General features: G+C 39.0%; 1 protein-coding gene and 1 non-coding gene across 5 annotated transcripts in view; both read right to left on the bottom strand.

The window, feature by feature from the left end:
- SF3B3 (splicing factor 3b subunit 3) overlaps positions 1-25,564 on the bottom strand; it is a 66,100-nt gene that overhangs the window by 32,287 nt on the left and 8,249 nt on the right. For all 4 annotated transcript variants that reach the window (XM_037816227.1, XM_037816224.1, XM_037816225.1 and 1 more), the window contains exons 6-11: positions 23,488-23,600; positions 21,787-21,924; positions 20,856-20,959; positions 9,937-10,102; positions 7,875-7,970; positions 1,373-1,445 (exon numbers count right to left, since the gene is read on the bottom strand). In XM_037816227.1, coding sequence (XP_037672155.1) covers positions 1,373-1,445; positions 7,875-7,970; positions 9,937-10,102; positions 20,856-20,959; positions 21,787-21,924; positions 23,488-23,600 — 690 coding nt within the window. The remainder of the gene's footprint in view (positions 1-1,372; positions 1,446-7,874; positions 7,971-9,936; positions 10,103-20,855; positions 20,960-21,786; positions 21,925-23,487; positions 23,601-25,564) is intronic.
- Positions 23,110-23,193, bottom strand: LOC119519078. The gene has a single exon (XR_005213938.1). It is a non-coding gene; the product is annotated as a small nucleolar RNA SNORD111 (small nucleolar RNA).

Consider the following 25,564-nt stretch of genomic DNA (forward strand, 5'->3'; position numbering starts at 1 on the left):
AAAATGAGCCTAATTTCCTATTCACTTTTCCTTTTCTCTTCCTATTCAATTCAAATTTTATTTCAATCTACATGAAAACAAAATCCATCAAAATGAATATTCTATTCATAGAAAGGTTTCCCTCCTATACATTTCCCAGTTCCCTTAAATTCATACAACATAAGATCTAAATATCAAGAAGAATTGCAGATGTTTTCTTGAAAATGCTTTGTAACCTGGCCAGGGTGCTCTGACTCACCAGTCCCACATTCCTGAGGGAATGAGAGGGAAATGAGAACTGAGTTTTATTCTCATGGGATGGAAACTCAACTTTCACAAGACTTCTGCGCAGTTGCACTACAGTGTATTTTCACATTACTTCCAAAACTTCAGGATGAGGTGAATATTTTTATTTAGGAACTCAAAAGACTCAAAAAAAGTGGAGTCAAGGGGTCATTCTTGTTCTTGCGCATTATATATGGATGTCTCTTTTCAGTTTTTGGTGTATTGGAATAGCTAGTAGGAAATGCCTGAACTGCTCAGCTGCAGGCCAGCAGCCTTGATTTTTGAAGACGACTATGTAGCTTACACAGTGTGACTGTGTGATTGTGAAAACCTTGTGGCTCATACTCCCTTTGTCTGTTGTATGGACGGATGGGTAGAAAAGTGGGAACAAGGATTGGATAAGTGGGGGTGGGGTGGGGTGGGATGTCTTGGGTGTTTTTACTTGTATTTTTATTTATTTATTTTTTTGGAGTAATGAAAATGTTGAAGGGTTGATTTTGGTGATGAATGCACAGCTATATGATGGTGCACTGTGGATGACTGTGGGGTGTATGAATGTATCTCAATAAAACTGAGTTGAAAAAAAAAAAAGACTCCCTTTTCTTCTCACCCCTAGTTCTACTCATTCTAAAATTCTCCTGATTCCAATCAGTGTTGCTTTCCCTAAGCATAAACCCATGGATTAAGACTGACAATATTTAATAAGCTTTACCAAATCTCTTAATACCTAGTAACACTACCTTGAATTTCACTGCTTACTTTGGTTCAGCACAATATGAAAGAACATAGTTGCAGAAAAATGATTTATCAACGACAACTTTCCTTCACACCACATCTCTCAAGCAGGAGATGGAACCAGTGCCTTAAAGATGATATAAAGTCAATGGACATCACACATTGCACCTCTATGACAGAGAATCTTAACAGCCACCCTATGCACCCTCACTAGCTTGAACATGAACAAAAATGTCCTGATTGGGAGAATCGCAAAAGCAACAAAGTGTCAGGACAGTATACAGTGCTAGATGAAGTGACATAGGATATTATGAATGGAGCCTCTTAATGGCACCCAGACCCTCATTTTGACCTTTGGGAAAGGGTTGCTTACCTTCAATGTGCCGGCGCACTGTCCAGACAGCATTGGGATTACCGGGTAGTTCAGACACAGCCATTTCAGACACCTGACAGGAGAAGCAGCAAGTCACAGGTCCCGTTAGCATGGAACACAGTTGCTTGCTTACAACTACACTAGATAGTAAGGTCCCAAAGGGAAGTGGTCAGACTGTACACTGGATTAAAACAACAGAACTAACTAGTCAAAAAAGAACTTAAGAACCAAAAGGGCTGGAGATGGTGGCAGTCCCCATAACAGACAACAGCAAGAAATCAAGATATGTCTGGATGGATAGTTGTTGCTGCCAAAACCACATGCTTCCTTTGGGTATAGCATGACTGCATCCTTCTCAGAAAGGAGAGTAAGCACCTAGGAATGAAACAGGTCATCTAAATTAGCAACCCATTTCTTTCCCAAGCTGCCATAAGGTCAAATCCCATCTCTCTTCATGATCAATTCTAAAGCCACATCCTTTAGGAAAAATAATTCCATATCCCCTTGGCTGACTCATCTTTCCTTCCTATAAGCTGTAAAAGAAATAAATCATCATGTCTCAGGACTTATCTATAAAAGTGATTTGAAGAACTGTTGTCTTTCCTACTAGATTTTTATGCTCCTTAAGCCAGATTCTAATATATCCTGAATATCCTATAGGCCCTCAAAATTGAGACTGAATGAAAATCTAAGATAACCTAAAAATGATCTAAAGGAGGACACTGAGTAGAGGTTATACATGAACTCTGTACCATTCTTACAACTTTTCTGTAAGTCTAAAACCACTCTAAAATAAAACATTAAATATTTAAAAGATATGATCTAAAGACAGTAAGTCAGACAGCTTAATATATTGCGCTGTGTTTGTAAGAACATAAGCATATGCATGAAAGGCATTAAGCCTTTTTAGTTTACGGATACAGTATCAGCAGGAAGAGGCCTGACCATGCAACAGAAGAATCCTGGAAAACGTCATCAATAAAATTTAAGTGTCAGCTATATACATATATGCTACACTATACACCAAATTTAATCTCTGACAGTGACCCTGCTCAACTGAGAACAAAATCTAGCCACAGACAAGAGGAAATAAATAGCACATAGGAACAATGTTCAACAATTTTAAGATACTTTTATATATCACAAAGATTCGTTTGTAGAGCTAGAAAAAATGCATGAGTGGCAGGAATTCAAAAACAAAGATTCTTTATCAAGTCCATCCATCTTCCTCACTGTGCACAAAATATCCTCTCAAGTGCATATTTGCATTTGTGTATGGAGGATGCTAGCTTTCTTCAGATGCTCACTGGTATCCAATGAGCAGTAACTAACTAAACTATTGATCAAAACTGAGTTCACGATAACATACTACCTTAGTATCTTAACACAATTGCCCTCAGTTTCCCATTTTAGAGGACTGGAAAAATGGCCAACAGACCTGGGTTCAGGTCATTGAAAATCTGGTGGACTAATGAACATTTTGACAGAGTCAAAATTGTTTCAAACTTCCCAAAATAACACTATTAATAACAAACATTTATTGAGTACTTGTATGTAACAGACCTTACGCTACATACTTCATATGCACCATCTTATTAATTCTCAACAAAAATCCTTTAAGGCAGGTACCATTATTAAGTCCATTTTATAGAAAAGTCAACAAAAGCTAATAACAGCTATTAAGAGGTAGAGCCAGAATTCAAAAACCAAAGTCATCTTGACTACTTTCCAATTAAAATTTACAGAAACAGCAAGCCAGATTTTGCTTGCAGGTTGTAGTCTGCCAACCCCAAGCTCTCTGTTGCAGGAAGCTTACTTTATTCCTAATAAAATCAGGTCCAAGGCATTGCTAAAAGGCATCAGCACTAAGACCATGGTAAGAAGAGGGCCTGGGAACTGAGGATAATTTTGAGGGTTCATTTCACTTAAAAGGCTCAACAATATACAATTCATTAAATAAATTCTGATTCATCCCTTTGGTGAAATATTGCACAAACATTAAAAATGATACTGATCACATATTAGAATTGAATTTGTAAATCTGTTTGTTGTCATGTATAAATCAGTGTGGTCATTTTTACTGCACTTCCTCTTTGATATTAGCAACCAGCTCTTTTAAAATTTTTTTCACTTCTACATCAGTAGCAAATGTTATAAAAATTTTATTTTAATACAAAGTTGAGAGAAAATGAAAGAAAGCAATTGAGGCTACACTTGTATACTGGTAACCTCAGTAGTACTCAAGGGAATAATATTCAAGATACATTAAAGCCAGTTGCAGAACCATGTATGTAGTATGTTCCCATTTGTGTACAAAAGGATTGTGTACTTTCCTCACTTTCTCTTAGTGTGTGTGAGTCTGTATATGTATGTGAGTAGCTGCTGAAAAAATGCAGAAGAAACTTAATTGTGGTCACCTTTGGGCACAGGAGTACAGTATTAGGACGCAGAGTTGGGAGGAAAATCTTTTTATTGTATACTGTTTGAATTGTTTTATCATGTATTATTTTCACAATTAAAATACTTTTAATATGCATTATGAATACTAATTAAAACACTAACAATTTTAATACTGAATAATTTAGTGCTGTTTGACAAAGTGAAAAAGTTTCTATGCATAATGATCAATGATGATGAACATCAGAGACACATGGCATTAAACTTGGTATTGAATTCACAAAGACTTTTCAAACACAAGTTCTTGCATTAAAGTAATGAATTACAACTATAAAAAAAAAAAAAAAAAAAAAAAAAAAAAAAAAATGATACTGAGTACCTAAGATGGCAGCTAGGTGAAACAGGGCAAAAGAACACCTCCGTGAAAAATACTAGATAAAAACCAGAAAGTGACCCAGAACACCACTGCCGGCGATGCACTAGCCAGACAAGGTCTGCTAAATCCACAGGGAACGTGCATTTGGTGAAACCAGGAGCCTGCATTCTGAAACGAGTGAGTGAGTCGGCTGAAAGTCCCGCAGCCATGCTGCGGTGTGGGGAAACGGTGGGCTGGCGTTTGGAGACGGACTAGTTCTTCAAAAAAAAAAAAGCCCGGGAGTGGCTGCAGATACGACAGGGAGAGCCGCACAGTGAAGCATGGTGGGAGCGGGCTGGGCTAATGCTTCGGTGTCTGGAGTAGAGGATACCCCTTCCCACACCCACTGCTGATTGTCTCGAGACCAGAGGAGCAGAGGGGGGCCAAAAGGAGAAAAAAAAAACGCATTCCTTGCAGCCATCTCCCCAGCAGGCGAGGGACGCTCCTGCCCGGGGCCAGACCCACAGCTCAGAGCTGCGCCAAGAAACCCAGTGTGACAGGGAATCTTTCTTGCAGCACTACACACAAACCATAATATCGGCCGTGGACAGTGGCCTTTAATGCACCCACGGCTGATTGTCCCAGAGCTGGGAGGGCGGAGCTGTGCAAAATGGGGTAAGTTAATGCGTCCCATTCAACCATCTTTGAAGTGGGCTCGGAGCGCCCCTGCACGGCCCAGCAACCCAGGGCTTCCCTAGCAGGCCGGCACACACTAGTGACGTGGCGCAGCCCTCCCTCAGCAGAGGTCTTGGCAGAGCACAGCTGGGAAGGGGGAACCGTTTGGAAATCCCAGGGACCCTACGCGAATACCAAGGACTTGTGGGTCAGCGGCAGAGACAATCGGTGGAAAGACTAAAATGAAGGCTTAGGCTCCGGCAACAGCCTTAAAACTCCAGGAACAACTGGGAGGTTTGATATTAAAGATGCCCTGACTGCCTAACCACCCAGACACACGCCCCACATTCAGGGCGGAGAGCATCAGCAACACACCCAAACTTGGTGCACCAGTTGGACCCCACAAGAATCAAACCCCCACACACCACAAAGACAAAGTGGGGGAGAACTGACTTGAGGGGAATAGGTGACTCACAGACGCCATCTGCTGGTTAGTTAGAGAAAGTGTATGCCACCAAGCTGCAGTTCTGTCAAATTAGGGATCAAGTAAAGCAAATGCCAAGAGGCCAAAAACAACAGAAAATCTTAAAGCAGATGACAAAACCAGACAATATGGAGAATCCAAACCAAAACACCCAAATCAAAAGATCAGAAGACACACAGTACTTGGCACAATTAATCAAAGAATTACAGACAGGCAACAAGAGCATGGCTCAGGATATAAAGAACATGAAGAAGAGCATGGCACAGGATATAAAGGACATAAAGAAGACCCTAGAAGAGCATAAAGAAGAAATTGCAAGAGTAAATAAAAAAATAGATCTTATGGAAATAAAAGCAACTGTTGGCCAAATTAAAAAGACTCTGGATACTCACAATACAAGATTAGAGGAAGCTGAACAACAACTCAGCCTCCTCAAGGACCACAGAACAGAAAATGAAAGAGCAAAAGAATGGATGGGGAAAAAAAATGGAAAAAATCTAAATGGATCTCAGGGATATGATAGATAAAATGAAACATCCAAATTTAAGACTCGTTGGTGTCCCAGAAGGGGAAGAGAAGGGTAAAGGTCTAGAAAGAGTATTCAAAGAAATTGTTGGGGAAAACTTCCCCAACCTTCTACACAATATAACATACACAAAGCATAAATGCCCAGCAAACTCCAAATAGAATAAATCCAAATAAACCCACGCCAAGACATATTCTGATCAGACTCTCAAATACTGAACAGAAGGAGCAAGTTCTGAAAGCAGCAAGAGAAAAGCAATTCACCACATACAAGGAAACAACATAAGACTAAGTAGTCACTACTCAGTGGCCACCATGGGGGCGAGAAGGCAGTGGCATGACATATTTAAAATACTGAGAGAGAAAAATTTCCAACCAAGAATACCTTATCCAGCAAAACTCTCCTTCACATTTGAGGGAGAGCTTAAATTTTTCACAGACAAACAAATGCTGAGAGATTTTGCTAATAAAAGACCTGCCCTACTTCAGATACTACAGGGAGCCCTACCAACAGAGAAAAAAGCTGAGGGACTTCACCACCAGTAGATCAGTCCTAAAAGAAATGCTAAAGGGAGTTGAGCAGACTGAAAGGAAGGGACACCAAACAATTGACTGCAACTACATGAAGAAATAAAGGGTACACTAAAGATCACATGGTAAATATAAATACCAATACTACTGTATTTTTGATTTGTAACTCCACTATTTACTTCCTACAGGATCTAAAATACATAAAATATAATGATAAATCAGTGGAATGTAAAATATGTAATTTTAGACAAGAACTACATAAAAGTGGGGGAATCAGAGAGTATAGGAACATACTTTACATGTCATATTGAAGTTAAGTTGGTATCAAAGAAAAACAAGATTGTTATAGATTTAAAATTTTAAATGTAAGCCCCACGGTAAACACAAAGAAAGGATCAGAGAATATGACCATAGAGATGAAAAGTAGAGTATGAGTTACGAGAAGTGGGGGAAGGGGCAATGGGGAGTTAAGAAATGAGTGTAGGGTTTCTGTTTGGGGTGAAGGAAAACTTCTAGACAGGGATGGTGGGAAGGTGATAGCATTGCAACATTCTAAATGTGATTAATCCCACCAATGGAATGCTAGGGAGGGGGTGGAATGGGAACATTTAGGTTGTATATGTTTCCACAATTGAAAAAAAAAAAAAAAAGTCTAAATAGATGAGAATTAAATGCCAAGGATGATCCTGAATGGGATCTGAGTATGGAGGAGAGGAGGCTCAAATGGACACAGATGGGACATAAGGGGAAAAAAAAAGGAAATACAGAATATAAGCTTTGTATCAAGGTTGAATTTCTTGAACTTCTTAGCTGCGTTTAATGGGATTGCATAAAAGAATGTTCTTGTTCATGGGAAATGTATATGTGAATTATATTGTTTTTTCAAGGATGTGTGCAGCTTGCTCTCATATGTACAGAAGACAGAGCAATAGATGATGGATGATAGCGAGGGAGGGAGGGAGGGAAAGAAAGAAAGAAATGGTGGTGTGACAGGATGTTAAAGGTGGTAGATCAGGGTATCGGGTGAGGTGGGTCGGGGTATGCTGGAGTTCTATGTATGGGGTTTGTACTGTTTTTGCAACTGTTCCTGTAAGTTTGAATTTATCTCAAAATAAAATTTCTTATTAAAAAAAAAGGTACTATTTAAGAGCCTACGATAATAAGGAATAAGTTTGATAAGATACAAAATACATATATATATATATATCCACACATATATTCAGTTTATTATACATAACTAAAAATTTTGAATAAAGATCAAGACCAGAAGGGAACAGAACAAAATGTTTTATATGGATTTTCTTAGTGTAATGACTAGTAAGCTTAGATCGTTTTTTTCCCTTTTATTCCCATGCTAATGTGTTGGGAATTGGAAATCTAAACTCTAAACTTTAGGGAAATAGGGGAGGAGAGAAATAATTTTTCTTTCATAGAAACATTAAATTTATCCTTGACCTAAACAGAGTACAGCTATAGGCTGCTTTGTCTATGCCCCCTTCCAAACCTGGCAGGTGATCTAGAAATTCCAATCTTACCTCAAGTCCATGCCTTAAGACTCTAAGAGATGACCGGGGTCCCCTGCCACAGGCCACATACAACTGTGGAGTGTCTTCATTGGCCAGATCAGCTATCTGCACAGAGAAGTTAGAGAAAAAAACGTCGACTTGAGCTAAGCTTTCACATCCAACCTTGACCCTTGGGAAAAACCACTTTTAGTAGTTTGCAAAGCTTATCGATCAGTCCTACAGACATGAAGGGGAAATAAACCCTCACATTCCAAAAAGCAAGCCAATTTAAAGCAGCAAGAGTTTTTCCCCCAAAAAAGGCTTACTTAAGTTAGGTTAGCAAGGAACCTTTTACAGTCAGTGAAATGAAATGCTACGATAACCTCCAACTGAAACGTTAACATTTCCTTCAATTAAAAAACACAAGTAACAAACTATAATATCAAAACTACAAGATTTATTCATATCCGTATTAAGATTTGTATCATTTACCCTATCACTACTTCAAAATTGTATTTATTAGATCTGCTGGTTGACTGCACATGGTCACAACTGCCCTACTTACATAAGTACAGATGCTTCTATGATACAGCTGGTGGACCAATGAGTAACTTTGTACATAACTGCTGTTTAGCCACACGGGGAAGCTATGTGTTCTCATAGTGGTAGTGGACATCTAGCAATTTCCAGTCCAATTATGTTGATCAAAAAGTGAAAAGAAATGAGTCATTTGGATTGTAGTTTTGCAAAACTGGACAATTCAAATAAAATTTTGACTCTCAGTAAAGCAGCATAGCCTACAGTAACATGAATGAGCATGTAGGCTGTTGAGTGTATATAGCCTTCACACTGATGTCTTTAAAAATTAACTTAAACTCAATGACTTGATGCACTATCTTGTTATTTTACACTTCAATTAAAAAGCACATATATTATTTCATCACAACTTAAAAAAAAAACTGCCAACTATGGTCTTATTCTATATATATTATAGTTACACGCATTTAAAAATATCAGAAAAGCCTCACCAAACTAGTAAAGAAATCCACGGAACGAAAAATGTTTAAGACGCCCTCCTATAGATACTTTTAACTTCCTGGGAATTTTATTCTTGACCTACAAATTACTTATACAATTAGTTCCTCAAATTCCAATGAAGGGGGGTAAATCTATAATAATCAAATTAGGAATTACACATACATAATTTCTCTTTCCAGCAGAACTACCCCTTTCTCAAAAAGGGAGACAGAAACAGTTCATTTCAGACCGGTTAATCATAACCAGGAAAAGTACCTTAATGCTAAATTGTGTCCCCAAGCATATCTCCTACTAGAATTTTGATCAACTAAACAGAGTGATTCCTAATGGTCACCAGAATCCCAGCAATCCAAGACCCAATGCCATGGCAAAATTCCTAGCTGCTACAACTATGTGCCAGAAGTGGGGGAGGGGACGGGGACAATCCCCATCCTGGGCTCTCTCTCAGGTTCCTCCTGGGGATGTAACTAAAAAGTTGCTGTTACTGAAAGTATCTCTGCAATATTTTAAAGAGGGAATGAGTATTAAAATTCACATAAATACATCTATGCACAAAAACAATTAAGTGATTAAAAAATAAATTTTAGGATACTAAGTAGTATATCAGCCCATTTACATTAAAAAGAAAAAAAGGTATAAAATAAACAACATATAAATCCTTATAGATGCAGAGAAAATACCTGGAAGCAATCACAAGAAGTTAACAGCAACTGCCTCAGTGGAGTGGAGGGTTGAAAAGAATGGGAGAAGAGAGGATTTTTACTTTTTACCTTTTGCATGGTTTGAATTATTTACAATGAACATGAGTATACATATATATCCATATATATATATGTAAAAGCCCAAAGATTTATATACTTGCTTTTAGTTCCTAAACTTCCACCTCTAGCTGCTTTGTGTTACACACTTAGGTGATTCCAAAAACATGTTAACAAACTATCTCTTAGGCTAGCTCTTACTTTAATTGGAGGAAAATTTGAACCTCATAAAATTTTATATTCAAATACAGTTATCTGAGCCTGCTCATTAGGGGGGTGACTAAAAAGGCCCACACCTGGCAAAACAGAATGGGAGAGAGGCTGTCCAACTCATCAACCAGCACAAGGTTTTTCAGTGGTCTTGGCTGAAAGAAGAACGTGTCTCCTTCTTCCAGAGGCATAGCAGATGAAAACTCAGGTTCTTCATCATCATCTCCAAGATGTGCAATTTGATATAAGTAACTGGGGAGAAATAAAGAAGAGACTTCAGTTAAAACATTTTCTATATGTTGAGATATTATTTTACACCAACAAAAAGCTCATAAAGCATCTTATAGATACCCAATCAAAACTATAAAATACATTACTAAGTCAGTATCTATAATTTGACATCACTGCTTTTCTGATTTGGGTTTTCTTCCTTTTAAGAACAGACCACAAACAAAGAAGTGAGACTAGTGAATTCAACTGGTACAATGGAAGGACCTTAATATCACAGTGGTTAAAAGCAGTCACTGGGTGCGGGAAGATGGCAGATAAGGAGAGACAGAGCAACTCTCCTCCATGAAAAACTAGATAAAGGACAGAAAGCACTCCAGAACAGCAGTTTCAGGGTTCCACTGGCTGGGCAGGGAGTTCTACACCCATAGTGCATATATACTTGGAGAAACCAAGAGACTGCATTTAAGACCGGTTAGTGTTCAGCCCGGAACACCCCTGGGGACTGGGTGGTTGAGGCTGGCTAGTGCGCGCAGAGGGGAACACCCTTCCACGCCCTGGGCACCCTCCTCAGAACTTGACTCAAGTGACAAACCTTCGCAGACCTGCGGACAAGAGCCTCCATGCCAGGACTGGCGGTTGGAGCAGGCAGATGAGTGCAGAAGTGGGCAGCTTTCTAAACCAACTTGGCAGGTGAAATCACTGCCCTCCCCTCTACGTGGGATCTGACACCCAGGGGCGTAAATCTCCCTGGCAACATGGAATATGACTACCGGGGAGGAATCTAGACCCAGCACTGTGGTATAGAGTACATCTTCTTTACCAAAAGGGGGATGTGAAATGAAATGAAGTTTCAGTGGCGGAGAGATTCAAAAAGGAGCCAAGAGGTAACTCCGGTGGGCACTCTTACACACAACACAGATAACCCTTTTTAGGTTCTAATGAATTGGAATAACTAGCAATAAATACCTGAAACTATCAAACTACAAACCAGAACCCCTGAATCTTGGAGACAATTGTATAAAACTGTAGCTTATGAAGGGTGAATGTGATTGGGAGAGCCATATGGACCACACTCCCCTTTGTCCAGTGTATGGATGGATGGGTGAAAAATGGGGACCAAAAAAAAAAAAAGGGGCACCCAGTGTTCTTTTTTACTTTAATTGTTCTTTTTCACTTTAATTTTTATTCTTATTTTTGTGTGTGTGGTAATGAAAATGTTCAAAAATTAATTTTGGTGATGAACACACAACTACATAATGGTACCGTGAACAACTGATTGTACGCTTTGTATGACTGGATGGTATGTGAATATATCTCAATAAAATTGAATTAAAAAAAAAAGAAGGGGGCAGCTTTCCATGCCCCATGCAGCCATCTTTGCAGTTGGCTGGGGAGGTATCCCTTCACAGCCACACAGCCAAGAGCTTCCTTGAGGGAATTCACGGTTCGGTGGGCTTGTGACAGCATCCACTCTTCCTCTACGGAAGCCCAAGATGTGCACAGCCTAGAGGCATGCGCACTGCACATAAGTGACAGAAGGCTTTCCCCAATCCTATGGGGCATGTGAGCTGGAAGGTGAGACCTGCAGCTCTGCAGCCCCACAGAATTCCACCCACAGCCCTGGGAACAGAGGGGACAACTGTGTCCTGGAACGGACTCCCTGCCAAACTGCGCAGGATATGCCCACTACCCACAGGGCCGTCAGTCCCCAGTGCACACGGAAAATTGGTGCACTGATTGGACCTCCACATGGCTTGGACCCCATCTCAGTGCACAGACAAAGTTGGGGAAAATCAGCTTGAAGGGAAGAGGTGGCTCAAGAATTCCACCTGCTGGTAGGTCAGGGAAAGTGCACTCCATCAATTTGGAGCTTTGCCAAATTACAGATAAATGTTCAAATAATCCTGCATATCCTAAAAGAAACCTATCAAGATAAGCAAATGCCAAGAGGCCAAAAACAACAGAAAATTATCCAGCATATGAAGAAACCAGATGATATGGATAACCCAAACATCCAAATTAAAAAGCCAAAGGAGACACGGAACTTGGAGCAATTAAAGTAGTACAAGCAAATATCAATGTCATGGCTCAGGATATAAAGGACATAAAAAAGACCCTAGAAGAGCGTAAAGAAGAATTTGTAAGAGTAAATAAAAAATTAGCAGATCTTATAGAAATAAAAGATACTGTTGATCAAATTCAAAATATTCTTGAGACACACAGCAGCAGATTTGAAGAGGAAGAGGAACGAATTAGCGACCTCAAGGACAGACCAATGGAATGCAAAAGCACAAAACAACGAATGGTGAAAAAAATTTAAAAATTCTAAATGGATCTTACGGAAATGATGGACAACATCTTTGAATCATTGTGTTCCAGAAGGTGAAGAGAAGAGTAATGGATTAAGAAGAATATTCAAAGACATTGTTGGGGAAAACTTCGTAACCCTTCTAAATGACACAAATATGCAAATCAAAGATGCCCAACGAACTCCAAACAGGATAAGTCCAAATAAACCAACTCCGAGACATATTCTAATCAGATTGTCAAATGTTGACAAGAAGAAGAAAGTTCTGAAAGCAGCAAGGGAGAAGTGATACATCACATACAAAAAGAAACAACATAAGACTAAGTACTGACTATGCAGCGGGCACCAAGGAGATGAGAAGGTAGTGGTATGACTATTCAAATTTCTGAAAGAGAAAAACTGTCAGCCAATAAGTTTTTATCCAGCAAAGCACTCCTATGAAACTGAGGGAGACCAAGCTTTGGATGACTGAGCTCTCGGATAATGCTCCCAGCCCCACCCCCTTCTTGTCAGGTGGGGAAACTACTTTTATCAAGTTTCCTTTTGCTGGGCCTCAGTTTACTTACCTGTAAAATGGGATGGAGGATCAGGTAATTCTGAGGTGCCCTTCCAGGGCTGAAGTTCTGGGAATTTCCAGGTTGGCTGGCTCCCTCCTGGCCCCTGGCCTGTCTGTCTGTAATGCCTCTCCACAGTCCCAGCTGGATGGGGAGTCCTGAGCAGAACCCCAGCCCAGCTGGCAGAACACCTGGACTCTTGTCTCAGGTCCTCTATTCCCTAACTCTGTGACTCTGGTGAGGTCACTTAACCTCTCTGAGTTGTCAGTTTTCCCCTTTATAAAATGGATGAGTAACATGACAAGGAAGAAATGGCTCTGACTTTCTCTGTGCCAGAGAAGAAAATGGCTATCTTAGGTGTTTATCTTTAGCTGGTTTTGCTCAATGAGAAATATTCATGAAACCAATCACTGCCTTTCTGATCTGACATAGAGGAAATGGAAATGTCAGCTGAGGAGGTGAATCACTAGATGCCCATATTTATCATCCAATCATAAAAGCCTAATAAGACAAGAGAATAAAAATTTGTCAAATGACAAAGCATTAGTTTTTCAATTAAAAAAAAAAATACAGGAAGAGCTTAAAATTTTCAAAGACAAACAAATGCTGAGAGAATTTGTTAATAAGAGACCTGCCCTGCAAGAAATACCAAAGGGAGCTCTACTGGCTGAGAAAAAAAGAGAGAGAAGCTGGAATAAGGCACAGAACTGTTAATAGTAAGGGTAATTTAAAGGAAATAAAGACAAAGAGAGGAAAAAAAGATTTGACAAATAAAAACCAAAGGATAAGATAGCTGATTCAAGAACTGCCTTCACAGTAACAACACTGTATGTGAATGGACAAAAATCCCCAATTAAAAGATACAGATTGGCAAAAACGATAAAAAAATATGAACCATCAATATGCTGTTTGCAAGAGATAACCTTAGACCCAGCGACACAAACAGATTGAAAGTGAAAGGATGGAAAAAAATATTCCAATCTAAGCTACAGCCAAAAGAAAGCAGGGGTAGCAATACTAATCTCAGATAAAATAGACTTTAAATGCAAGGACGTCATAAGAGACCAAGAAGGATCCTATATACTAATAAAAGGGACAATTCACCAAAAAGAAATAACAATCATAAATGTTTATGAACCCAATCAAGGTGCTCCAAAGTACATGAGACAAACATTGACAAAACTGATGGAAGCAATACATGTTTCCACAATAATCATGGGAGACTTCAATACACCACTATCTCCTACAGACAGATCAACCAGAGGACCAATAAGGAAACAGAGAACCTAAACAATATGATAAACGAATTAGACTTAACAGTCATATACAAAGCATTACATCCCAAATTACCAGGATATACATTCTTCTCTAGTGCTGATGGAACTTTCTCCAGGATAGATCATACGCTGGGGCAAAAAAAAGTCTCAATAAACTTAAAAAGATAGAAATTATTCAAAGCACATTCTCTGACAATGGAATGCAACTAGAAGTCAATAACCATCAAAGATCTAGAACATTCACAAATATGTGGAGGTTAAACAACACAATACTAAACAATCAGTGGGTTAAAGAAGAAATTGAAAGAGAAATTGCTAAATATCTAGAGATGAATGAAAATGAGAGCATAACGTATCAAAACTTATGGGATGCAGCAAAGGTGGTAATGAGAAGGAAATTTAGCTCTAAATGCATACATTAAAAACGAAGAAAGAGCTACAATCAAAGAACTAACTGAACAACTGAAGAAGCTAGAAAGTGATCAGCAAACATCCTAAAGCAAGTAGAAAAAAAGAAATAACAAGAATTAAAGCAGAAATAAATGATAAAGGAAAAAAACAGAATAGAGAGAATAAATAAAATCAAAAGTTGGTTCTTTGAGAAGATCAACAAGACTGACAAACCCTTAGCCACACTGACAAAGTCAAAAAGAGACAAGACCCAAATAAACAAAATAATAGATGAGAGGGGGGACATTACTGCGGATCCTGTAAAAATTTTCAAAATCATAAGAGGATACTATGAACAACTATATGCCAACTAGACAATCTGGAGGAAATAGTTAAGTGGATGAAAGACCTCAATATAAGAGACAGTATCATAAAACTCCTAGAAGATAATGCTGGAAACACTTTCAAGACCTAGTATTAGGAGGTTGCTTCTTAGACCGTATAAACAAATCACAAACAACGGAAGACAAAACAGATAAATGGGAACTCCTCAAAATCAAAAGCTTCTGTACCTCAAAGGAATTTGTCAAAAAGGTGAAAAGGCAGACAATGAACTGGGAGAAAAATACTTGGAAATCATGTATCTGATAAGACTGATATCTTGCATACATAAAGAAATCCTACAACTCACCAACAATAGTACAAACAGCCCAACTATAAAATGCGCAAAAGATATGAAAACATAAAACACATGAAAAAAGATTCCTCTTCACTAGCTGTTAGGGAGATGCAAATGAAGACCACAATGAGATACCATCTCACACCATTAAGAATGGCTGTTATTAGATTTCAAATGGAGTCGAGAGGTCACTCTGGTGGACATTCTTATGCACTATATAGATAACACCTCTTAGGTTTTAATGTATTGGAATAGCTAGAAGTAAATACCTGAAACTACCAAACTCCAACCCAGCAGTCTGGATTCCTGAAGACAATTATAGAATAATGTAGATTACAAGGGGTGACCGTGTGACTGTGAAGACCTTGTGGATCACACCCCTTTTATCTAGTGTATGGATGAGTAGAAAAATGGGGATAAAAACTAAAGGACAAATAGGGTGGGATGGGGGGATGAGTTGGGTGTTCTTTTTTCACTTTTATTTTTTATTCTTGTTCTGGTTCTTTCTGATGTAAGGAAAATGTTCAGAGATAGACAGTGGTGATGAACGCATAACTATGTTATCATACTGTGGACAGTGGACTGTATACCATGGATGATTGTATGATGTGTGAATGTATTTCAAAAAAACTGAATTAAAAAAAAAAAAAGAATGGCTGCTATTAAACAAACAGAACATTACAAATGCCCGAGGATATGGAGAAATTGGAACGCTTACTCATTGCTGTTGGGACTGTACAATAGTACAGCCACTGTGGAAGACAGTTTGGTGATTCCTCAAAAAACGAGATATCGAGTTACCTTACGATACAGCAATTTCACTTTTTGGATTATACCCAGAAGATCTGAAACCAGTGACATGAACAGGTATTTGCACACCAATGTTCACAGCAGCACTGTTCACAATTGCCAAGAGATGGAAACAATCCCAATGTCCTTCGACAATGAGTGGTTAAAAATGTGGTATATACATACGATAGAATAGTATGTGGCAGTAAGAAGGAACGAGGTCACAAAACTGACAACATGGATGAACCTTGAAGATACAATGCTGAATGAAATAAGCCAGACACAAAAAGAGATTTTGTATGTTACCACTAATGTGAACTCCATGAAAAATATAAAATAAGTGTCTTATAACGTAGAATATAGGGGACCTAGAGATAGACAAAAGTTAGTGAAGGGGGAATGATAATCTAATATGTACAGATATGATAATGAGGGTGAAATTAATGGTATGAGAATGGTCAGGTGACTATGGTTTGTTATAAGTATCAGTGAGACACTAAAGGCACATGTTCATGAATGGTTGTTTATAGGCATGTAACCCACAGAGTAGCACCACAAACCTAAATGTTAGCATGATATGCTTACAAGGTATGACAGTGGTGCACAGGGTTAACAAGAGTGGCATATGGAAAAACTACTCATTACATATTAAAAACTATATTTAATAGGAGTATCTTCCCAACACTAAACTAATATTAAGGATGAATAATTAGCAGCTGATGAGATATTTTATGTTATGATAATTCCTTAAAGTTGAGAGTGATGATGGCCATACAACTAAGTGAAGATAATTTAAGAAACTGACCATCTGTTTTGGGACAGAATATTTATTAAGTAAAAGTAGGACCTACTACTAAATCAAGCCTTCGACTTGAGGCTTGCTCTTGTGAAACTTAAGGCTTGTAAATGGGAGGCTGAGCCCTCCTATAATTATGCCTAGGAGGCACTTCCAGGGAACCTCATTTGTTTCTCAGATGTGGCCTTTCTCTCTCTAAGCCCAACTCAGCAAATAAATTCACTAACCAACCTCCCATGAAGGACATGATTCCCAGGGGAATGAATCTCCCTGGCGATGTAATACGTGACTCCCAGGAACAAGCCCAGCCCTAGCAGTGAGGGATTGAAAATACCTACGTGACCAAAAGGGGGAAAAAAGAAAGGTAACAAGCTGAGGTCACAGTGGCTGAGAGATCCCAAATACAGCTGAGAGGCTATCCTGGAAGTTTCTCTTACGCAAGTTCCAGGTAGACATCCCACATGGCTATAATATGCCATGCCCTTACCAAAAGTGGTCCCCAAATACCTAGGTCCCTACCTGAGATTCTATAAAAGATTCATTCACAAAATTTTATCTCTCAGAAACTGAAATCCACCAGTGTTCCTATGCCAGACAAGTCCTAAAACCCAAAGGCAATAGCCTCTTTAAACACAAAAATCAGATGCAGTTTCCCCTCCCCCATACTGTTGACACCCCTTTTCAATATGAAAGTTAGCGTGCTCATTGCTTAAGCACCCCTGAAGATGGAGAAAGAGATTGAGAGGAAGGGGTAGCAACAAACAAGGTAAGATTTAACAAAGATCTATGAATACTGAAACTATATAAATATATTTACTTGTTTAGATGCTGGGGCGTTGGAATAGCTGGAAAGAGGTAAATGATGTGATGGAACTGTAACCTGTAACATCCTTTGAAATTTGCTCTCACTGAATTGGGCTTTGAAAGTCTTCACCTTTCTGTATATACCCTATATAGCATAATAAGGAAAGAACTGAAACTGTGGAACTGTAACCCATAACAATTTTTGAAATTACCTAGATAACTGCTTGCTGAACTGTACATCAAAAATTAACACCTTTCTGTATGTATGTTATATTTTACAATAATGGAAATAGCTAAAGTTGTGGAACTGTGACTCACGACATTCTTAGAAATTTGTTCTGTAGCTATTTGTTAAATTGTACCTTAAACACTATCACTGTTATGTATATATGTTAAAGTTCACAATAAAAAAATGCATTTAAAAAAGAAAAATAAGGCAGCAGCCAGACATAGACTGTCTAGATTCCAGTCCCAGGTCTGCCCCTTAACTAGCTGAGTAACCTGAGGCTCATTACTTAATCTGTTTCACTTGCCTTACTTATAAATTTGAAGTAACACTACCTCCCCAAAGGATTAAATAAGTTAATATTTGCCAAAAACTTAGGATAGTGCATTGCACCTAGTAAGCAGTGTCGAATAAAATAAAACATGGATAAAGGAAGTCCAAAGAAAATTTATAACTGTTTCCTGCTTTAACCAATGACCAAGCCAAACCTACCGAAAAACAAGAGTTGGTGATGATCTTGCAAAAGTATAGAGATACGGTTACTCGTCAAACAAAACAAAGACCTAGAGAAAATAAGCAACAAAATAATCTTGCCCTCCTCCATCCTCTGGCTAATAATGCTTTGTGAATGAATTTAAAGACAAACCACACACACAAAAAAACGCAACTGGAAATACTCCATAGATGATCTATACAACATACTAGCATAAAATGAGGGTACACTTGGCTTTTGAGAAGCTGCTCAATTAAAATCAATCACCAGTGTGATGAAAAAGTTTTAGTACATGGATGGTTTTGATGGTAGCACAACATTGTACATGTAATTAATGCCACCTAATTACACATTTAAAAGTGGTTAAAATTGCAAATTTTGTTACAGATATGTTACTACAATTTTTTAAAAAACCAAACACGTTTATTTTTAAGCAATATACTAGCCCTTCAATATTGAGCACTTTGAATAACACTGAGTGTAGCTTTTTAGAAAGACAAAATGACTAAACCAGTGTCTGAAATAGAGAAAGCACTTGATAAATGTTAGTCAAATACATCACAGCATTTAAAACTTTTGTCAAACACACCGTATTCTATGCTAAATTACGGAGCAAAAAAAAAAAAAAAATGCTTATTATCCTTGAAAGATTTACAATAGAATTCAGAAGACAGGATACACATATAACAAGTTAAATAATGCCAACTTTTTATTCAGGCAAGATATATTTATACAGTTAAGACTAGCCTGGCCAAGATATCTTCAGTGTCCTAATAACTGCCAAATAGCCAAAAGGATGCTGGGTTCACTACCTCCCTCACAGGAAAGTTTGCTTTGGATCAATCTCAATAAAATAGTTTCTGTGACTATAATGCTGTGCTTAAGAGCAGGGACTACAGAGCCAGAGTTAGATCTAATTGTGTGATTTTAGTAGCATTTCTTAAATGCTCTCTGGCCCAGTTAGTTCCTCAACTGGAAACGGGATCATTACGGCACCATCTCATATGGAATAATGTTATCCTTTAATACTTGTAAAGTGCTTAGAATGCCTGAAACATAATAAATGCTAAGTTGGAATTTCATAGATATTTAGATAGGTAGATAAATAAGAGGTTTTAAGGATTAAATGAGCTAACAACTCTCTAGCTTTCTAGATTTCAGCTGCAGCACCAATTTCTCACAAACTCTAACTCACATTCCACCTGTACACTACAGTCTTCCTTTCTCTGCCCAAAACCTCTTACCCATGGGAGGTTGCCTCAGAAGCAGACTGTGTAGAGTTCATGTCCCCAAAGACAACTTTCAAACAAGGAGACAGGAGCTAGTGGGTTCCAACCTTCAGAATGACAATTCTGAGAGGCATTCTGGATGCTTTTCAGTAGGTCTTAATGGAACTGAGTTCCTATTACCCACATGACCTTATGTTGATTTTTCCTTCTTCTCTGTTCTCCCCCATGAACCCTCACTCCTGCTTCTGCAATGCCCTCCCAATAATCTCTCTGCACCCACGTCCTTGTCTCGGACTCTGCTTGCAGGAGAACCCAAACTAATACAAGAAATGCATTTAGAACAGTGCCTAACACAGACAAATGCTGAATAAATGTTCACTATTATTCTTTGGAAGTAAAGCAATCTTTGTATTATTCCTAAATCAAGGAGAAGAGAAAAAAAAATTCAATTTGAGTGGAATGTAAGACAGTAGATGGAGACAAAGCAAAACTGGCCTAGGATCATAGAATCCTAACCAATACCTTCACTTTAATTATGAGGAAACTGAACATTCAATTAGTTAAGTGGTCTACATATACTCAACACAGTGTGGCACACCTCGGGAAATGATTTCATCAGTTGTGTCTTCTCTGCTTAATGAGTTAACTCCATAAAGGTTGAGTTTTGCTAGAAACACAATGAAAAGCAATAAAGAGACTAGGAAAATAGCGCAGACTAGCCCCACAAAAAAATAAAAGGGGGGGAAAGGAAAAGGAAACAGAGGTAAAACAATTCAGCACTTAACTAAAAGTGGTGGATGACAACTTGAATTGCTACAACTGGCCCAGAAGTCATTAACAGAAAAAGTAGGTTGGGAGGGTGGCTGATCTGGGTGAACAGGTATGGGTGCTGATAAGCTTAAACTTCAGATTTATACAAGTGAGGTATCTGTGGAATATCTGTTTAAAAATAAGTTTTTCAATAAACATTTACTCAATAAAATGTCCAGCAAATAGCTCAAGAGAGACATCACTTCTAAATATATTTTTGCAGCCACCTGCAGAGGGATTCAGTCAAGCCAATGAAGTACATGAAGATAACCAAAAGAAAGAACATAAAAGGCAAAACTTTTGTTTTGAAAAGACTGAAGGAAATCTTGTGAAAAGCTCCCTGGCCCTGAAGTCACAACTCCATCTTGCCCATTTTTACAGTAATCATGATGAACTTTGATAATAAAAGAATTACTCACTGGTTTCCAAATTCTGATGCTACAAAAAGGAAGCCTGTTTTAAGTACACACATGGCGGCAGCAACAGGCACAGTATCAAAATACTTGAGGCGGATCTCAGTAACCTGGAGTGGGAAGAAAAAAGATTCTAGTGTGTAGGTAAGTGAAGTTAGGTCACAGAAAGAGCCCAATGTTACTGTAAGAAAACAGTATAAGCAGAACAGCAAATAAAATACTGTATTGAGTACCTAAAGAAGAGGTCAGCAAATTACAGCCCACTGGCCAGCCGTGCCTACTCATTTATATACTGCCTAGGGCTGCTTTTTGTGCTACAATGGCCAAGTTGAGACAGAGACCATCTGGCCCATAAAAACAGAAAACATTTAATCTATGGTCTTTACAAAAGTCTGCTGACCACGATCTGAACAGATACCTAAGATATTCCCCAGTTGTTTAGGGAGATCACAGTAGGATGAAAAAAATTACAGATCATGTATATTACCAGCTTTCAGAAGACACAAAGAGCTGTCTCTTGTTATTCAAGCCAATTTCTACCACTTGATAATAATCATTATAAAGTGGCATTATCCAATCTCACATTATCATAGATGAGATTATCAGACCAGAAATCTATCAACGAGAGGGAGAAAACTTGCATTCATAAATACCAGTCCCAAGTTTTAAAAGCTTTAACACCTTTGGCAATTATGCCCTAAGGCGTTCTAAGTTTCCATTTTTTTTTTAACTTGTATCAACTCCTTTATACTTCAGTGAATGTAAAGAACCACTTATAAAACTGCTTTGTAAACCTTAAATGTACATACAAGTATCACTGTTTTACAAAGGTTGGTTATATTAAGATTAAGATAAAATTTTAAGTGTTTTTATCAAAACTAGACTAACCACAAAAATGGGTTTTATCCTTTTTCTCCTCTATCCATGGTCTGCTTACCATATCTTCATCTGTCTCCAATGTGATCTTGAAAATATCTCCCTGCTCAGTTTGTGCCAAAAAGAAGAACATTGATTTGGTCTTATGGGTGGCAGAGCAGACAAAAATCATTCCTCTCTCAGGGTCATCCAGGTCATTCTAGCAAAGTCAAACACAAAACCAATATCTTAGAAACGGGTACTAATTATACCTGGAATTCAGCTCTTACCAAGAGGGATCATACAGACCACACCAAGAATTCAGAGGCACCTTTACCCTCTCTATACAAGCTTTGACCTAGAGCAGACTGCCAGTCAAGGCAGTAAATGCTGTAGTTAAAAATCCTTTTCTGCTAACATATCCTAAAGTCATTCGGGTGGAGAATAAAAATATACATTCGGGGCCCCCCTGAAGAGTTGGCGGAGAATGCAGAGGTGTTGGACTTCCTCACCTGGATTGTTGCTGATGTTCTCACAAACATTGGGGACTAACAGCTTGATGTGCTGAGCCCTCTGTCTTGGGGCTGGCCCCCACGAAGCTTGTTGCTGCAAGGAGAGGCTAAACCTGCTTATAATTGTGCCTAGGAGTCTCCCCCTGAGTGGCCTCTTTGTTGCTCAGATGTGGCCCTCTCTTTCTAACTAAGCCACCATGATGTGTGATCTAGCTGCCCTTTCCCCGACGTGGGATGTGACTTCCGGGGATGTATCCGGACCTGGCATCATGGGATTGAGAGCATCTTCTTGACCAGGAGAGGGGTACAAAATGAAACGAAATGCAGCTTCAGTGGCTGAGAGATTCCAAATGGAGTTGAGACGTCACTCTTGTGGACATTCTTACGCACTATATAGATAACACTTTTTGGGTTTTGATGTGTTGGAATAGCTAGAGGTAAATACCTGAAACTGCCAAACTCCAACCCAGTGACCTCGACTCTTGAGGATGACTGTATAACAATGTAGCTTACAAGGGGTGACAGTGTGATTGTGAAAGTCCTGTGGATTGCACTCCCTTTGTCCAGTGTATGGATGGATGAGTGGAGAGGTAGGGACAAAACCTGAATGAAAAATGGGGTGGGATGGGAGTGGGTGGGATGATTTGGGTGTTCTTCTTTTATTTTTATTTTTGTTCTGATTCTGATTCTTTCTGGTGTAAGGAAAATGTTTGAAGGCAGAATGGGGTGATGAATGCACAGCTGTAGGATGATGCTGTGAACAGCTAGCTGACTGTGCACCATGGATGATTGTAGGGTATGTGAATATATCTCAATAAAACTGAATTAAAAAAAAAAACACCTTTTTCTGCTGTAAGAATGCCTGAGTACCAAATAGCCACAGTTCCACTCTACAGCCTGATCAGATCACTAAGGCCAAATCTCCAGAAAAAGTTAGAGAAGAGACATGAAATTTAAAGAATCATCATTTCAGACTGTGTATAAAACACTCACATACAACCATAACACTACCATCCAAACTATCCATCATCAGTCCTGTCCTACATCAACTTCCTTAATTCCAAAAAGGTACCCCCCGGCTATGATTTTTTAATTTAATTCCCTTTCTCAAACTTTTTTTGCTTTTACTAAAATATTTTACCAGCTTCGTTAAAAATTAAAAACTTACAAAGAAACTAAAATTTCATAACAAATAAATTAAGAGATTTAATACAAAGATCAATTCATCTCACAAAAAGAAATTTCTCTCATGGCAAAAAAAAAGGCCTTACCCTTCTCCTGGGAATTGGGCAGCGGATATCTGGTTGGTCACCAAAGTTCTTATAGGTGATATAGTTTTCAGAGCAGATCAGTACTCCACTTGGACCATCTGACCCTCCTGGAACTGTTGGAGAAAATAAAACTTCGCAATGACTTGACGTAAGTATGAATTATAATTTAGCTTTCAATTCCTTCTCTCCTTCAGTACAACTTGATGAAAGTACAGTGTGCCTTAAGCTGAGAAACATTCCAAGTGTTTCTTTTCCCTAATGTCCGTGCTAGACAAGAATGGAGCACAGATTTTGTTTATATGGAAGGTTTGGACAATCTCATCTAGCACCTGTCCAGATATTTAATAATGTATCCAAATTTTTACCTCCAAGCCCAGAACTCAGTTCTCAGCCTCAGACCTACAACCCAACTGCAATCTCAAAAATACAACATGTTCATAAACTCAAGTTCCTTCCAAACCTATTCCACCTTCTGGGATCTCCACCTTAGAAATATCACCAACCACCAGTAAACCAAACTAGAAACCTGGGTGTCATCCTTCAACTCTCTCCCTTCCTACTACCCTTTTGCCTCCAGCCCTATTGATTCTATCTCCTTAGCAGCTCTCAAATCCATCTATTTCTCTCATGCTGCCACTATCTCTTACTTGACTTAGTGAAACAGCTTCCTGACCAGTCTCCCTGCTTACAGTCTTACTATCCTTCACTCCATTAACCAAGATGTTAAGTAATCTTTCTAAAATGTGAATCTTATCAGGTTATTATTCCCCTTCTTAAAATCCTTCAACAGCTACCACCCCCACAGCTACTCCTACCCCAGCCTTGAACTCTTAATGATCCAATCAAATGAGCTTTCAGTTCTTTGGGCCATGTTCTTTCTTATATTTGGGTCTTTCTACATGCTGTTCCCTTTGACTGCAACAGAAACTACCCCTCACCCCCATACCCAGGTAACTCCTAACCAATCTTCAGGTCTCAACTCAGAGAGCCTTAGGAATTCCTCTTCTATGTTGTCATGACATTTGACACACCCTATGGCAATTTTTTTGGTTACCCGTCAGTACTGCCCACTAGACTCAAACTTGCATGAAGGGAGGCACCATAATTTAATTTTTCACAACTGCAGTATCAGGACCTAGTAGACTGACATGTCACATACTGATAGGAAACAACAAATATTACTTGTGGAATGAACGAAGACCTCATAAATAAAAGGAATGGTAATATGTTGCAAGTAGTGAGATTTAAAATTTATTTTCCAAGGTTCACCTGCTTAATGTACAAACAGACTCTTCTTAAGATCTAATATTCAAAAACAAGTGCTCTCTTGTATATTCTTCTCCCAAACCCTCCACCAACAAAACATACTTCATCTCAGATGTCAATTTAAGTGCAAATGATTCAAAACAGAAAGTACTGGGGACTCGGGCAAGATGGCGGCATAGAGAGGCGTGGAAGCTAAGTAGTTCCCCTGGAACAACTACAAAAAACCAGAAACAACTAGTAAGTAATCCAGAATAACTGCGGGGGATAAACGAGACCATCCACTCATCATACACCAACCTGAATTGGGAGGAATGCCCGAGAACACAGCATAAAATCTGTAAGTAAAACCTGCGGAACCAGGTCGGGAGACCCCCTCCCCCATAGCCCGAGCTGCGGAGCCTCGTGGTGCCAGAGAGAAGCTCCCTCCCAGCAAGCGAATACAGCTCAGCTGAGCTCCATCTGGGGTTTTAAGTAGCAAGTGTGAACTGCTCACTACAGGTACGCAGCCCCAAAAAACAGACAGAGGCTTTGGGTGACGACTGACCTGGGAGAGCAGGAGGGTCGCCTTGGACCGGGTCTGAAGGGGACTATCTGTTTCTTTTTTGGCTCAGTGGAGAAAGCCCCAGTCATTTTCAGTTTCCAGGGCTGTGACTCTGGGAAGGGTGGAGACACCACAAGCAGAGAGCGAGACCACTGAAATGCTAATGACCTCCACCTGGGGGGTCTGTCTTCTCTAGGAGGAAAGGGGTGGGGCCCTTTCCATTCAGAACCAGACCCCAGAGCCTGGGGGAACACGGCCATACCTCCTCAC

Source organism: Choloepus didactylus, chromosome 22 (genome assembly GCF_015220235.1).
Source record: "Choloepus didactylus isolate mChoDid1 chromosome 22, mChoDid1.pri, whole genome shotgun sequence".
NCBI lineage: Eukaryota > Metazoa > Chordata > Mammalia > Pilosa > Megalonychidae > Choloepus > Choloepus didactylus.